Genomic DNA, 15,115 nt, shown 5'->3' with positions numbered 1-15,115 from the left:
GGCTGACATTGTAACAGTGAAAATTTAAAGCAGATGGAGAAGAGTTTCCTCACTGTCAGCAAAAAAGGTGCAAGCACCTGAGGGAACTCTAGATAGTGTCATTTTAAAAAGGGTGACATTTGTTACTGGAATGTTATATGACAGCTTTCACTGGAATTGAAGCAATTTCGTATCTAAGGTTAACTGAAAAGGTGACTGGTAAATACATCCAACTTATGAATAAGACTGTTCAAAGTGTTTATGACAAATATTTCAGACCTAGAAGAAATTAAGTATTGGTTTATAATACATGATACAATACGCTTTGTAGTGCACTGGCTAATATGATAATGAATGTTTCTGCAATGCGCTTTGAATAAAATGCCGAGCAAACCTCATCATGATCTACTGTAAATATTGACATATCAACAATCTGTTTCCAGGCAGCCGGCAATGCAGAGATTAAAAGCTTGTTGCACCCACCTGAACTACATGTTCCAATTTAGAATGTTACCACTTGGTGTCAAATAGGTGACAATATATTTAAATACTGCATGCTCTGAATAAATGACGATCCATTTTCATTTTGAAATGAATTTGACTTTCTGGTATGAAATGATTCAAATGAAAAATACAAATTAATAAAGTATCAAACTAGCGATTGACATATTTTCTTTGAGATTTATGAGAAAGACGAATCGTTCATGTTTAGCTTTAAACTTTAATAGAAAGCTTTTCTTTGAATACTAGCCATTCGAAGGGCCACGGATATAAAAAGTGTACATTGTGTATAAAATCAACCTCAGAACGAACGAATGTGTTCGCACTTTGTTGGTAACTACGTAGCATTTCGCAAACATTCTATGCTGTAAATTTGGTTGCCTGCTTGTTCATTTCTCTTTTGCATGGGCCTTGGAATTTTCCTTCAACATAAAATTAATAGTAGTCACAGACAGACTCTGATATGCAAGAAGATTGTGTAATATGACTTATTTGAATGTGCAAACATCAAAACAGCTTGCTGAGATCGAGTGGAGCACCCCAATGCTTGAATAATATCAAATAGAGTGACAGGGCTGAAAAATCCAGCTGGCATTGGCATTTTAAAGGACACCAAAGTTAGAATTAGCTGTCAAGGCTTACTTAATCGAAATAAAATGTAATTAAAGCCCGGGATTTGAATTTTACGTGAAAATCATGTAAATGTCTGCTGAATACCGTCGGATTTGCTCTAAATTCACTATTTGACTTGGTAGTGATTATTTACCGACATTTTGGCAAGAAACAATCTCTTAGGCTTTTACTCATAAATCGTAATTTCCAAAAAGGCCTTTTGTAAGTTGCCTTTTTATAAATTTCATTATCAATATCTCTCATCTGTCTGTTGTTACTTCCGCGATCATTGTCGATTATGCATCCAACTGAATAACAAGAAAAGTCATAGTTTGATTCGGAAGATTGTTTAGCTCATGGTGTGTAGTGTTTGCCTGGTTTCCCCACAAAGTTAAATTAAATAACCTATACGCAGGCAAGCAACCAATTATCAGGAAAAAACCGAAAAGTAATCTGAAAGCGGCAAGTAAATGGTAACCACCTGGATCAACTAGTATCTGCCAACATACTGCTTATGTTACGTTTGAACATCGCGTATTCCTTTACTTTTTGGACAGTAATATATATGAAATCTTAATGGAGGGCAAAAAATCTAAATACGGGAATAATCTGATCACGCCAGACAAATCATTACTTCTCAGCTCCCCAAGTATTGGTTACTTCAAAGGCAGTATTGACCTGCCTTGTGAACTATCTTTACTAATGACATCATGAATATTTCTGCAAATTAGTCAAAGAAATGTGAGTCGATTAGACAACTACAGAGGAAGAATGGGGCTTTTCAGTCTGGTCCTTCAAAGAGACACATGAAAACAGATAAAGGGGCTGTACCAAAGACGCAGCTGTGATTTTGTTCTTGCTATGCAGTATGCAAATTGTGGTATTTCAACTATGTCAATCAATTGCAAAGCTAGTAGACGCAGAATTAAGATTGTTTGACAAATTCAACCGTTGGAGAAGCTCTGGCAGTGTCCACGCAACACCTGGTAAATGGGAATTCTAGTCCAATATCTCGATTGTCGACAATGTCAGGTGTGCAGCATTTCCAAGATACTTGCCTATCGAATTTGACGGTTGTGCAACTGCCATAGTTATCTTATACTGGCGCTCATAAATATTACGGCAATACAAATGATAATGAAGTAGACTTAATGGCCTTAAATTTCAACGTAGGGCCGACCTATTTACAAAAAATGATGAACAAAGCGTAAAACGACAGCCACAGCATCAATCATTCGAGTGACACTAGATCTTCACTACAAAATTAAGGTGGAATTGCAAGTAGCGCAGCGTATTTTGTTCTTAATCACTTTTTTGCAAAGATTCATTACATTTTAAGTAATTTGTGAACCTTAGATTAAAATATTGGTTGGCTCCACCTTAAAACTTGTCAAGTAGTCGTAAGTTGAGTAAGAAAGTGTAAATTTTGCAAATTCATGAAATCGCCCAATTTCCTGGCTTTTCTTTTCTCCAAATTTCCAGATTTCATGTGAATTAAATTCACTTCTTGCTTGGTCAAATTTTATGAAATTTTCACATTTTATTCTTTTTAAAAACTATATATCAAAGAAGCTTTTTTTTGAATAAACTTCTTACATTTTGAATAAGAGCATTTTATTTTGCTTATCATGATTTTAATCACAATTTTTGAGTGTCAGTCTTACAACTGCCATTTTAAAATGAGGATGAATATTGCAAAATAAAATGGTCGTCTTTTTACACATATACTCTTGTTTTAAGTTAAATATTAAATTCCATAAAATAGTATCAAGTTTTCGACTTATTTTTCATTTATACCGAAATTGAGTATTTCTATCTCATGCATATATGACCTCTGTCCTTCGAGTAAACTATTGCTACCATACTAAACTTTAGGTTCTGTGCTTTTTGAAAATATACAGTATGAGGGCGCTTCCTGTTGTTGGTTACGTGCAACTTTGCTGTTGGTTCAACCATATTCTGAAACATTTAGGTCGTCCTGAACCAAATCTTTACAAAATTTAAAGAAGGAACCCTGAAACAAAATACACAGAAAAACAATTTAAATATTTGCATACTTAAATAAGGCGACAAATTCGAAGTTAAACATTTAAGAGCGACATTCTAACTTGAGAATGAATCTGTTAGATCGTTTTTAGGTTACAGCTCTAGCTATTTCACTGTACTTGTAACCGACTGTTTTATGAACCATATTGTATTGTAACACACCTTATCCGCAGTCTGTATTCTAATTCGCCAATTGATAGTCACGTGGGATGCGTTCTTTTTGTGTTGATCCACGTAAACGACGTCATCAGGCATCATTCGTTTGAACTGTTGCCAGCCAGGCATCAGTTCTGAAAAATGATTCCCGCTGACGTCAAAAACGATATTTGACGCGAACGCGGACCGGAATGTAAACAAAGATGTCGTCTGCGGCCGATCGAAACGATAATCCAGAATTTTCTTTGTTTATCCTACTTTCTGAAGAAGAATTGAATGCTTTGGTTTCCAACAAGAACTGGATACGGACAAAAACTGTAATCAAAGGTGAATTGAACGTTTTGCAGAAGTATTGCGGTCTTTTTAGGAAAAACTTTTTCTACTGAACCACTCCAACATATTACATCATAGACCTACATGCGACAAGTTTTGTGTATAGTACGTTCTTGTGTATCGCTACGGATGAGGTGTGTTACAAAACACATATTGACTGGCATGAGGGCAACAGCATACGTCTTTAACCCCTCGGGCCTGTGAGTCACCCCCAAAAACAGACTGTTTCCCTCGGCCTACGGCCTCGGGAAACAGTCTGTTTTTGGGGGTGACTCACAGTCCCTCGGGGTACAGACGTATGCTGTTGCCCTCATAGCCAGTCAATATGTGTATACTGAACCATACTGGTCATAAGCTAAGTCAATAGAGAGAGTAAAAATGACATAATTGTTATATACTGACCCCGTTTAACTCTATGAGCCTTGATAATTCATGGACCATGTCATTGGCAGAACACCTATCAGCGGGGTTTGATGCCCAGCAGCGACTCATCATTCGGAATATTTCATTGGCACAATCTTTGGGTTTTGGTAATCTGCCTCCTTGAAGCAAATACTCGCAAAGTGCTTTCACATGACAGTCATCGATGCCGTGATACTTTGGACTTGTCCCTGACAACAATTCAAAATTTTTTTTCAGTACATAGGGGTGGTGACAACGGCATTGGAATAGTCGTAGCTTTAATGTCAATTATTTTTCTTATCAAAATGTCCTTATACCCATATCTCCAGTTAAAGTAATTTGATATATGTAATCCCGCCTTACCTAATGTTGCGATCTCCCATAACAACACTCCAAAGGACCATCTAGTGACAGATACAAACCAACAAGCAAAAAATAAACAACAATAACATAGATGTGAATGGAAGAAAGGCACACTTAATAACTACAATTGACGATTCTATTCAGTCTGAAAATTATGACAACTACACCAATTTTTTACTAAACGCTCACTCGATGTTATTCTACGATACCATATCATTGTACCTTACTACGTTTACTGAATTATCTATTACGATCTGTCTTTTCCGGGCGCTTTTGATTGCTGACGTCATGGCTTGGTAATTAGATAGCCTGGTTTGTGAGACCGAATACGGTCAAGAGATTACATTCTGCCGTGTCACTTGTTTGATCTTTTCCTCTTACTCACATGTCACTTTTGAAGCTGTAGATATCATCTCTTAGTGATTCTGGAGCCATCCATCTAGTAGGAAAACGTCCCTGACGCTGGTTTGAGGGATGTGAAATTGAAAAAAAGTATTATCGCATAATTTGCATAAGATATTGGATATTTGATTCTTAACAGTAGAGCGAGGGATTGCGACAATAATTTCTAGACTTGAATTGATATGTCGACAGCAAGGAACAGTAACTACCAAAGCGAGGTGTCCGTAATTCATCAACGTTTTGCCATTTGAGCACGCATTCTATTCTCAAACTTTATGGACAGTGATTCTTCTGCCATTTACCTAGCAATCTATAACACACTTCATTATTTTGGAATAACTTAATATCCGTCGTTATTTAGTGTACTGTATTGATAAAACATATTTCTCCGTTTTATTACATAGACAGAAGAACACACCCTTTAAAAGGAATACAAAATGAAAGAAGTTTAGACATCAAACATTGAAGCAATGAACAAATTCGTGTAAATTATTATAACGACAAGTAAATTTACCCCATGATGACAATGGTATTCTCCTGTTTGGTACACGTCTCTGGCAAATCCAAAATCTCCGATTTTAGCTACGTCATCGTGAGATATCAACACGTTACGGGCTGCTATGTCGCGATGGACAATCTAAAAGATATCAATTGAGTTATCCAATCGGTTTGCATCGGTGAGATTGGAAGTAGAACTGAATTTTCGTAAGAACTTGTAAATAGTTTCTTGTGTGCGGGATAACAGCAAAACTGTTCGAAGCTAGGAAAAGCACAACGACAATAGTTTTCAAGGATGTTGCAAGGTATTTATATTAAAGGTTTAATTCATGTCTTCAAAACGAACAAAATTTTATCAATACACTTAAGTAAATGAGTTCATCTGCTTTGATGTTTGATTGATAAAAAATATTCTTCTCTCTTGTAATAAGTTGCAACTGTGTGTTGCTATCCAATCGGCGTATAAAATTTGAATAGACATATAGAGATAAGGTAGGATTGCTAAGTCCCTTTTTGAACGCGTTATTTACCACTGCGCCATCTAGTGTTGAACATTGGCGATCAATATATGTTAGTCATTCCTGAGGAAGACCACAGACTCTTGGTTACCGAAAAGTTGACAAGGAAAACAGACAACTTATTGGTTGAGAGGGAATAAACAGTATTATATTATGCATGTACAGGTCCATACTAAACATATTTAAGTTACTCTTTAAATAGTAAATGCCTATACAACTTTATCATGAACACATGTACAAGTATTACATGATACTGTGTAGTATAGACATGTACAAAAGTCTAAACTACACAGTATTATGTAATACTTTTACACGTCCATACTACACAACATATGTTATACTTGTACATGTCTATACTGTATAGTATTATGTTACACTTGTAAAATATGCCTATACTAAATAGAAATGTTGTACATGTGTATACTAAACAGTATTACGTTATACCTATACGTGTCTATACCAAACAGTATTATGTTTTCCATGTGCATGTCTATACGATGATGGAGGGATAACAAAAAAAAAATGCTGCCAATCTACCTGTAATGTCATTGTGCTCAGAATTATCATCGATCACTGTCATGTAAAATTCAAACAAATAACAGCCTTTAACAGATGGACAGAACTTACATCGACAACCCTCATCCCCGACTTTACTTGCGGTAACTACAGTCACAATCAGATTGAAACAGCACTTGACGTGAGTAAACAAGACCAAATAATAATACGATTTTACTACCTTCATGAGCTCCATATATTGCATTGCTCTGGAAGTGTGTAGAGCAAACTTCACTAACCGTCGGTCGGTATCGAGATCTTTCCGACCAAAAACATTGACATCAGTGAGCAGTGTCCGGAGATCACACTCCATGAGCTCAGTTACTATGTATTTTCTACCTACATTTTGGAAGAAAACTGAAGTTTAGCGCAACGTCTTGAGCGGACTGAAACTCGAACTCGCAAATCACACCGAATGAAATAGGCTTTAACAGTTAGATGACACAATCTTTGAAAATAGAGTACACAATTCTGCAACTGCAGATGTGTGGCTTGGTCTTCACCCATGCAAACAAGGAACAAATTCGACTTTTCGTGAGAATCTTGTCATATCTGGGAAAATGCTTTCTGTTTGCTCAGGTATTAAAAACCAGAAATATTTTTTGAAATGTGTGCCTCTATCAGTATGAACGGGACCACAACACTGATATATGAAACTCCCCTTGTTAAAATGTGGACAATAATGGCAACAAGACCTCAGCTAAGCTACAACTACAATGGTGTATGTAAATTAATTAAACTGTATTGTTCAGGATAACAAGTGACCAGCGGCCGATAGAACTCTTCTGTTAAAGCATTAAACGATACCCCAAGCGATGAATTGGTATACCACCAATTTTTAACTTGTTCACTTCATATGTGCACGAGGGAAAGGAAGCTATTTTAGTAGTCCAAAAATACAATTTTTAGCAATTTTGTTTGCAGAGCTGCTGACAAAAACATTGCTGCATTTTTCAAAAGTTCTAGAAATAGTTTAATCTTAGCCGACGTTTTCCATATGGTCAAAACTTACTTTCTGCGAATACAACACCGACTAGCTGAACAATATTTTCGTGATTTTTGAGATCGTTCAGCCTTTCGCATTCTTCAACAAAAGTATGTGTCGATTCATTATAATTTCCTGCAGAGAAAAATGTCAAACTTGTTAAGACACCTCAAACAAAAAAGTCACTGGTTACAAAAGCGAATTTTTGAAACTTAAGCATTTCTACCAAATGTGTCGGTTTCGTTTAAAACAGGGAGCTCTACATTCGTACTCTGTTGTGTTCGTTTAGAAATTGTATTTGTTACATATTTATATCGTTAATGCTCCAAGCGCAGAGAGAATTGAAAATTAACCAAAATATTATGAAAAGAGTAATTGCCTAGCGATTCTTATCATCTTTATAGGGCGATTTAAAAGTGAACTTTGAGGGATTTTGAATTTGTGTCATGATTACTCACCTACAAGAATTTTGATAGCTACGTCCGTCACATTGCCTCTCTCATCGTTTAATTTTCCAGATTTTACCACGGAGAATTCGCCCTGCCCAATTAGTCGCAACACAGTCAGGTCGTTCATATTTATTTTACGGATATCGTTCTTTAGGAGAAAGTGAGACAGAATTCGCAACTACCAAAGGGAAATATCCAGTTCGAATACGTGTTTAAAACTTAGAGCGGATTAATATCCCACAGTGGGATGCATCATGACCTGTAGCATTGAGCCCGAGAGTTATGAGGTGACAGTACATTCTTTAACTTCACACTCAGTAAATACGGCAATATCATCTCATGTGACAGTCAAAGACAGAGAGCAAGAGCAGGGTTTCAAAGCAACAAAAATAAAGCCTGGTGAAGTATCGATATCCCGTTTGTGACATAGTATTCGTAAAATCTGCACTTTTGTCAAGATTCTATCCCTACTTGATAAGACGACCCTTTGAAAATGATTCATAATTCATTTATTTGTGATAAGTTTACAATCACATCACCTTAGTATATAAAATACTTATTTAATTTACCGGTATTGACAGCATATCATCCAAGGGCATGTATACACGGGTTTTTGGTTTCTTTCGAAAGAAGACAACGAAAACTGAGGCGGCGATCAGCGATATGAAGACAGCTGTGACTGACAATAACGTTATCAGCCGATTTTTGGCCGAAGGAGCTTCTGAAAAAATACACAGATAAAACACTTAAAGTCTTCGCTCTAAATTTATAAATGTGCCTTTTTCTGAAGTTCAGTGATTTTGCAGCATGGAAAAATGAACATAGCTACCTATATTTCTTACCAACTACAGACATTGAAAAGGAACAGCTAGCGGTATTTCCGGAAGGATCTGATGCAATGTATATGACGAAATACTCTCCAATGGATACACTATCTCCAGGTGAAAACGTTGACGACACTGATATGTTGTCAGAATTGTCGTTCACTTTCGGCGTGGTCCAATTAACCACTGTTACGTCACTGTTTTCTTCAACGTAAAACTTCATGTCCGGAGGGCAAGAGATTTCTGGAGCTTCTGTATCTGCAATGTTAAGGAATGTATTGTAAAAGTTGGATGCAGAGCGTTAGCTTGGGTTAACTTATGTTTTGTCATAGTATCTTTCTCGTAAACCTTTCGCTACATCAAGCAAAATGTTCAAAGATACAAAAATGCAAGGAATTGCAAAAATCAAAGTGTCAGAATATTACTTTGTTTGTTTTATATCATCCTTCCAGATTACAAAGACTGCATAAGCTTTGCTTACATTGAGTACACAACAAACCTTCAACGTTCACGGTGAATGAGCAAAATGCGTTGTTGACGCCATCTGATACGTTGATCATTACAGTAGTTATTCCTATATTAAATTCACTGCCAGCCATGTAATTGGATGTGACAGTCGGGGGTCCAGCATTGTCTGTTACATTAAGTGCTTTCCAGTCAACCACAACAGAACTCTTCCTTGCACTGGGCATTGTTATGTTATCAGGACAGTTATGTATTTCCGGACTTTGGACATCTGGAAAGTAAATCCACGGTAATAAGTAATGAATGATATATCATGTATGTGAGGGGTGGAATCATTTAAACAATTACCTATAATCCACTCTTACCTATAGTCCAAAGCTGAGTGCAATTGTCGGGCCAGAAATACATGCCCGCTCGGAGGTGAATGCCAAACCAAGAATATTATTTAAATGCCAAGGTATCGACGAATAACCGTAGCAGCAAAATTTATATCGGCCTTACAGGAAACCCTTTCCGAACTCGTTTCTATAACAACCTACACTCGTTCACCAACGAAAAGTGCAAAACCAGTACGGAACTTTCCAAACACATATGGAATCTGAAGAACAAAAATATGAAACACTAAACCAGCTGGTCTGTTTTGTGCTATGCTGCTGACAAGCGTTTATTTTTTCATGTACCATTTGCAAACAAGGGGATTGACCAAATAAACATCAGTAATATTTTGCATAATAAGAAAGTTGTGGAAAACATACCTCCACATTTTAAATTCCAAGAACCACCTATAGTTTCCTACTCATACACAAAAACCATTGGTAGGAAACTTTTTAACTATAACAATTTCTTGATAAATTTCAACTTTCTATTAAACAACAGCAGAACTTGCAATTGCCTGTCATCCCCCTTTTGCTATAAACCATTTGGTCATATAATAACTGGTGACCTGACCATCATTACCAACAGTAAACTTCGGCAACTCTTTCAATGTGGCCCAAAAGATCGAGAGCCACAAAACATTAATTGGAAATTTAATTTCAGAGTTATCATGGATGCCGCCGAAAAATAAGCAACAGTGGGCTGCAGTTGAGGAAGTTGATGTGGTATGCCTCTCTGATTGGCTGAGCAAAGTCAAAGATACATTAAAATCACGTATTTCACATTTCCGTTCTCACAGTAAAGATGTAAATACTTCCTCAGTATTAGATAGCCCTTCTGTCAAAGCATGCCTTGATGCTTTACACAACGAATATGTTGTAGCTCCTGCAGACAAAGCTTCAAACAACATTATCTTTGTCTGTAGGAATTATTGGTATTCCTTTGAAAGAGAAGGACAAAAAACTGCCTATGTTGTATTGCATACCTAAACTGCACCAGAACCCTTAGAAACAACGTTTTACTGCAGGATCAAGTAATTGCACTACCAAACATCTGTCACAATTATCGACTATAATTTTAACAACCATCAAAAATGGTCTCTTTCGATATTGTGACAAGGTGTTGGAAACAAGTGGGTTGAATAAAATGTGGATACTAAAAAATTCGAAGGAATTGTTGCTTGATTTAAAAGTCAAGAAAAACAAGTTCAGCTCAATCCAAACATTTGACTTTTCCTCATTATACACCACAATGCCCCACGATAAACTTAAAACGAGGCTGTCATCTCTTGTTAAACAGCTTTTCTGCATAAAAATGGCAGTAGAAGGTACTAATACATTACCATCAAACATAGGTCAGGTTATTTCAGTAACAATATGGATGCCCAGCACAAATACGCTGATGAAGAAATTATTAAAATGCTGAATTTCCTTATCGACAACATATTTGTTAAGTTTGGCGGTATGACATTTCAACAATCTATTGGCATACCAATGGGTACAAATTGTGCACCTCTTCTTGCAGACTTATTTCTGTATTCATATGATGCAGAGTTCCTACTGAATCTCTCTAAAAAGCAGGGTCTAAAAAAACTTGCAATGCGTTTTAACAACACGCACAGATATATTGATGATTTGATTAGTCTGGACAATCCAGACATATCAAATTACTTACATCATATTTACCCTGATGGGTTGGAAATCAAAGAAACAACAGAGGGTAGGAACTCTGCTTCATATCTTGATCTGTTCCTACAACTGGGTACTAATGGGCTACACGCTAAGATGTATGACAAAAGAGATGATTTCAATTTTGAAATCATAAATTATCCCTACTTGTCGAGTAATATTCCATCTGCACCTGCTTATGGTGTGTACGTGTCTCAACTTCTCAGGTTTTGTAGGACTTGTCATTTCTACGCTGATTTTCAACTGAGACCATAGGGAAAGAAATCAGTCCCAGGGGTGGGGAGGGAGTTTTTTTGTGCAACGGTTTACCTTATTGATTTTATTAATTTTGACTGTGATATTTCAAATAAAGAGTTCAACTCCACACCGTCTGACTGTTTCCTTATTGCTACAAGTAATTTATTAATTTTGACTGTGATATTTCAAATAAAGAGTTCAACTCCACACCGTCTGACTGTTTCCTTTATTGCTACAAGTAATTTTATTAATTTTGACTGTGATATTTCAAATAAAGAGTTCAACTCCACACCGTCTGACAGCTTTATATATTACCGACAAGTCCTTATCTCCTCTCCAACTTGTGTATACACCACTGTAATTGCTCCGAAAACATTGCCAACTTGCTAATCCGCTGTCCGTATCAGCGGATTAAGTGATTGAGTCAACACCACAGCCGTCCCACACGCATTAATTATTTCACTACGTGTGTGACGGCTGTGGTGTTGACTCAATCACTTAATCCGCTGATACGGACAGCGGATTAGCAAGTTGGCAATGTTTTCGGAGCAATTACAGTGGTGTATACACAAGTTGAAGAGGAGATAAGGACTTGTCGGTAATATTATAAAGCAGTCAGACGGTGTGGAGTTGAACTCTTTATTTGAAATATCACAGTCAAAATTAATAAAATCAAATAAGGTAAACCGTTGCACAAAAAACCTCCTCCCCACCCCAGGGTCCTTTCATCTGTTCCCTGTGCTGAGACACAGCTCATTGGCATATCAAAATTACTGAGATAAGGATACACTACAAAAAGACTCGTTAGGACTTTCAAAAAGTTCTACGGTCGATATGACGACATTGTGGCCAAATATGACACCTCGGTCACTCAAATTATTAACAACAGCATTCCCGGCTTTGACTTATTACAGTGATTCATATCCTGTATCTTTTCATACAATATGTAGACAATTTTGGGACCAATCCTGACGGGTGTAGCATGCTAGCAGGGTACGCTTACCCTTTCCGGACACCTGGTACCACCACTATCCATCAGTGGTTCAGGATGGTCCTACTTAAATTTGTAAACCACAATTGTCCCATGGACCTGGTAATGTATTACCTTGAATGGAAATGATTATTGGACCAGTTTAATGTCATATTACTCCAATGCAACAAAGAGATGTAACCTTTGCCTGAAAGGGAATCTGTTCATCATCAACGCTGTGAAGCTTAACCTGCCAAACAAGCGACCGGAGCTCAAGAACAGACACCTGTCAAACTATCATATCCCTCCTGTAGGAATGGAACCATCCAGCGCACCAGGTGGAAACACGCATAACGGAGTTAAGAAAACACAGAACCACAGCAGATAAGATAAGTTGAACCATTCATCTAAAGATCGGTACAGAGAATACATGTAGCGTGAAACTCTGATTAACGCCTAAGTCCAGTTTCTACTTGTTATTAATTTTTACCATATATATATATATATATATATATATATATATATATATATATATATCTGTGTAAATGTGAGTATAATGTATACAATTTGTGTTACCTACCAAGCTGACAATAATGTCCATCCCAGCCATTTTCACATACACATCCACTTTCTCGCCGACAGGTAGCAGCATGAACACAGTTGCAAACGCGGTCACATTTTTCTCCCCAAACGTTTGGTTTGCAGCCTGTTAAGAAAATTCGAAAGAATTTATATCACGTATATCATCATAAAAACAACTATGGCTCTGCATCGTAAAACTCAATTCCACACGCTAAAGATCTTGACTACCATCACTAGTGAAACGAGCCCGTTCCAAAAACGGCAGCCGCATGCGTCAATACAATACCTTAACACGGGTTGCTTAATTAAAAACTTTTCACGAATTCCTCATTAGGAAATGATAATGACGCTTCACCGCACATTAATCAAATTTTCGGAGTCAGATATGACCGCCTTGCAGGAAATCTGTGAAAACTTATTTTGTATGTTGTAAACTGACTAGCATGACATCAAAGTGAACTCACCTGCAACGTTAACTACAATTTGGTTCGACACAGAGACATCACCTTGGCGGTACGCAATACATCTGTATACACCAGAGTCTTCCTTGGTAACATTTTCCATAAGAAGAACGTGTAAGCTACAAAAATAAAATCATGCAATAAATATCGATTACATAACATATTATGATTAAAACATACTTGTAAAAAGAAATCTGGATAATGAGTCAACGAAAGTACTTTCTTGTACAATACTTTTCAATGACCAGGATTATCGAAAATCACCAAGAAAGGGAATCCTTTACAAAATTGCATGTAATGTTCGTAAATTCCAAAAAAATATTACTAATCCAACTACATATCTCGAGGCACTAAAAGTATGTATGTATTTCTGTATTTCTGTATGTATTTCTGTATGTATTTCTGTATGTATTTCTGTATGTATGTATGTATGTATGTATGTATGTATGTATGTATGTATGTATGTATGTATGTATGTACGTACGTACGTACGTACGTACGTATGTATGTATGTACGTATGTATGTATGTATGTATGTATGTGTGTATGTATGTATGTATGTATGTATGTATGTATGTATGTATGTATGTATGTATGTATGTATGTATGTATGTATGTATGTATGTATGTGTGTATGTATGTGTGTGCGTGTGTGTGTGTATTTGTGTATTTATGTATCTATGTATGTATCTATTTATCTATGTAAGTATATACGAATAGATGAACACAATTTCAAAGAAAACGAGTGGATTTTCCAGGAACAACGAAGGCTATCCTATTTGTGATGTACTTGTGCGTAAATTAGATTTCCTTACGATTTTGTTAGTAGAGAAGCCAAAATTCTCAATGAGTGTTTCTGGACTTCGATTCCATCCTTTGTCCACGCAACTGAATCGTATTCAATGTTGATGCTACAGCTTAGGTCGACAGAAGAGTACATAACTACAGCACTTGTGTTGGATGTGGATGATTCAAGCGTGATTTGTCCTCTGATTGCTACATAAATATCAAAGATGACAAATGATAGCATTGCATGTAACTCTTAATCTTTGTCCGTTGATATCCATAGGTTATTCACTTTGTCGTCACCTTTGCTATAAATGCATAATACCCAAACTTTCGTCTGGTGACCAATAAGTAAAGAACACATAAACAGGGCCATTGAATGATAACCAGTAACTGACGTAGCAGTGTGATCGGTTCTGATCGCGCATGATATCCAAATGTACAGAGGGTGATATAGCGAATTTACAGTTCATTTGTATGTAAATAATCTTTGTATAGATTGGGTATGGGAGAAGTCTAAACAAGAAGTGACAACACCTGGCAATAAGTAACAGCTTGTAAACGTATTATCTTAGAAGACTTTGATAGCTACTCTGTTTCCGTATCCCGACGTTTTCTCGCTAGCTATTTCCAGAAGGAAGCCAGCGAGCAGTAATATCTAAGTGAAAGTTTTAGAATATAAGCAGGGTTTGAGAGTTTTGAACAATTTTCTTCGAAAACATATTGTACTGCAATGGGAAGTGCTTTCTGTTCCTATTTGAGTGCCAACACGGTTCCTAATAACAGTATTTTGTTAATGAACAAATATCAATTTCACTATAATCCTTTTAAATGTAGCCCTCTACATACGCAGGTCGTCCCTGAAAACCCTTGGACCCGATCTCCGATGTAAGCAATGATCTTATTTTTGTTTGGCACCTTCTTTAGC

The 15,115-nt window shown here is 36.7% G+C and overlaps 1 protein-coding gene across 1 annotated transcript in view; it reads right to left on the bottom strand.

The window, feature by feature from the left end:
• Window positions 1–689: 689 nt before the first annotated feature.
• The window catches only part of LOC139138138 (fibroblast growth factor receptor 2-like), a 29,801-nt gene continuing 15,375 nt past the window's right edge, over window positions 690–15,115 (bottom strand). The window contains exons 11-24 of the mRNA XM_070706369.1: window positions 14,217–14,397; window positions 13,405–13,520; window positions 12,939–13,064; window positions 9,123–9,359; window positions 8,642–8,881; window positions 8,369–8,520; window positions 7,809–7,947; window positions 7,378–7,485; window positions 6,547–6,704; window positions 5,309–5,431; window positions 4,778–4,854; window positions 4,393–4,433; window positions 4,030–4,238; window positions 690–3,106 (exon numbers count right to left, since the gene is read on the bottom strand). Of these exons, the coding sequence (XP_070562470.1) occupies window positions 3,041–3,106; window positions 4,030–4,238; window positions 4,393–4,433; window positions 4,778–4,854; window positions 5,309–5,431; window positions 6,547–6,704; window positions 7,378–7,485; window positions 7,809–7,947; window positions 8,369–8,520; window positions 8,642–8,881; window positions 9,123–9,359; window positions 12,939–13,064; window positions 13,405–13,520; window positions 14,217–14,397 (1,973 nt within the window). The 3' untranslated portion in view covers window positions 690–3,040. The remainder of the gene's footprint in view (window positions 3,107–4,029; window positions 4,239–4,392; window positions 4,434–4,777; window positions 4,855–5,308; window positions 5,432–6,546; window positions 6,705–7,377; window positions 7,486–7,808; window positions 7,948–8,368; window positions 8,521–8,641; window positions 8,882–9,122; window positions 9,360–12,938; window positions 13,065–13,404; window positions 13,521–14,216; window positions 14,398–15,115) is intronic.

Source organism: Ptychodera flava, chromosome 8, assembly GCF_041260155.1.
Source record: "Ptychodera flava strain L36383 chromosome 8, AS_Pfla_20210202, whole genome shotgun sequence".
Lineage (NCBI taxonomy): Eukaryota > Metazoa > Hemichordata > Enteropneusta > Ptychoderidae > Ptychodera > Ptychodera flava.
The sequence above is the reverse complement of the archived record's forward strand: the minus strand, read 5'-3'. Positions and strand labels throughout refer to the sequence as shown.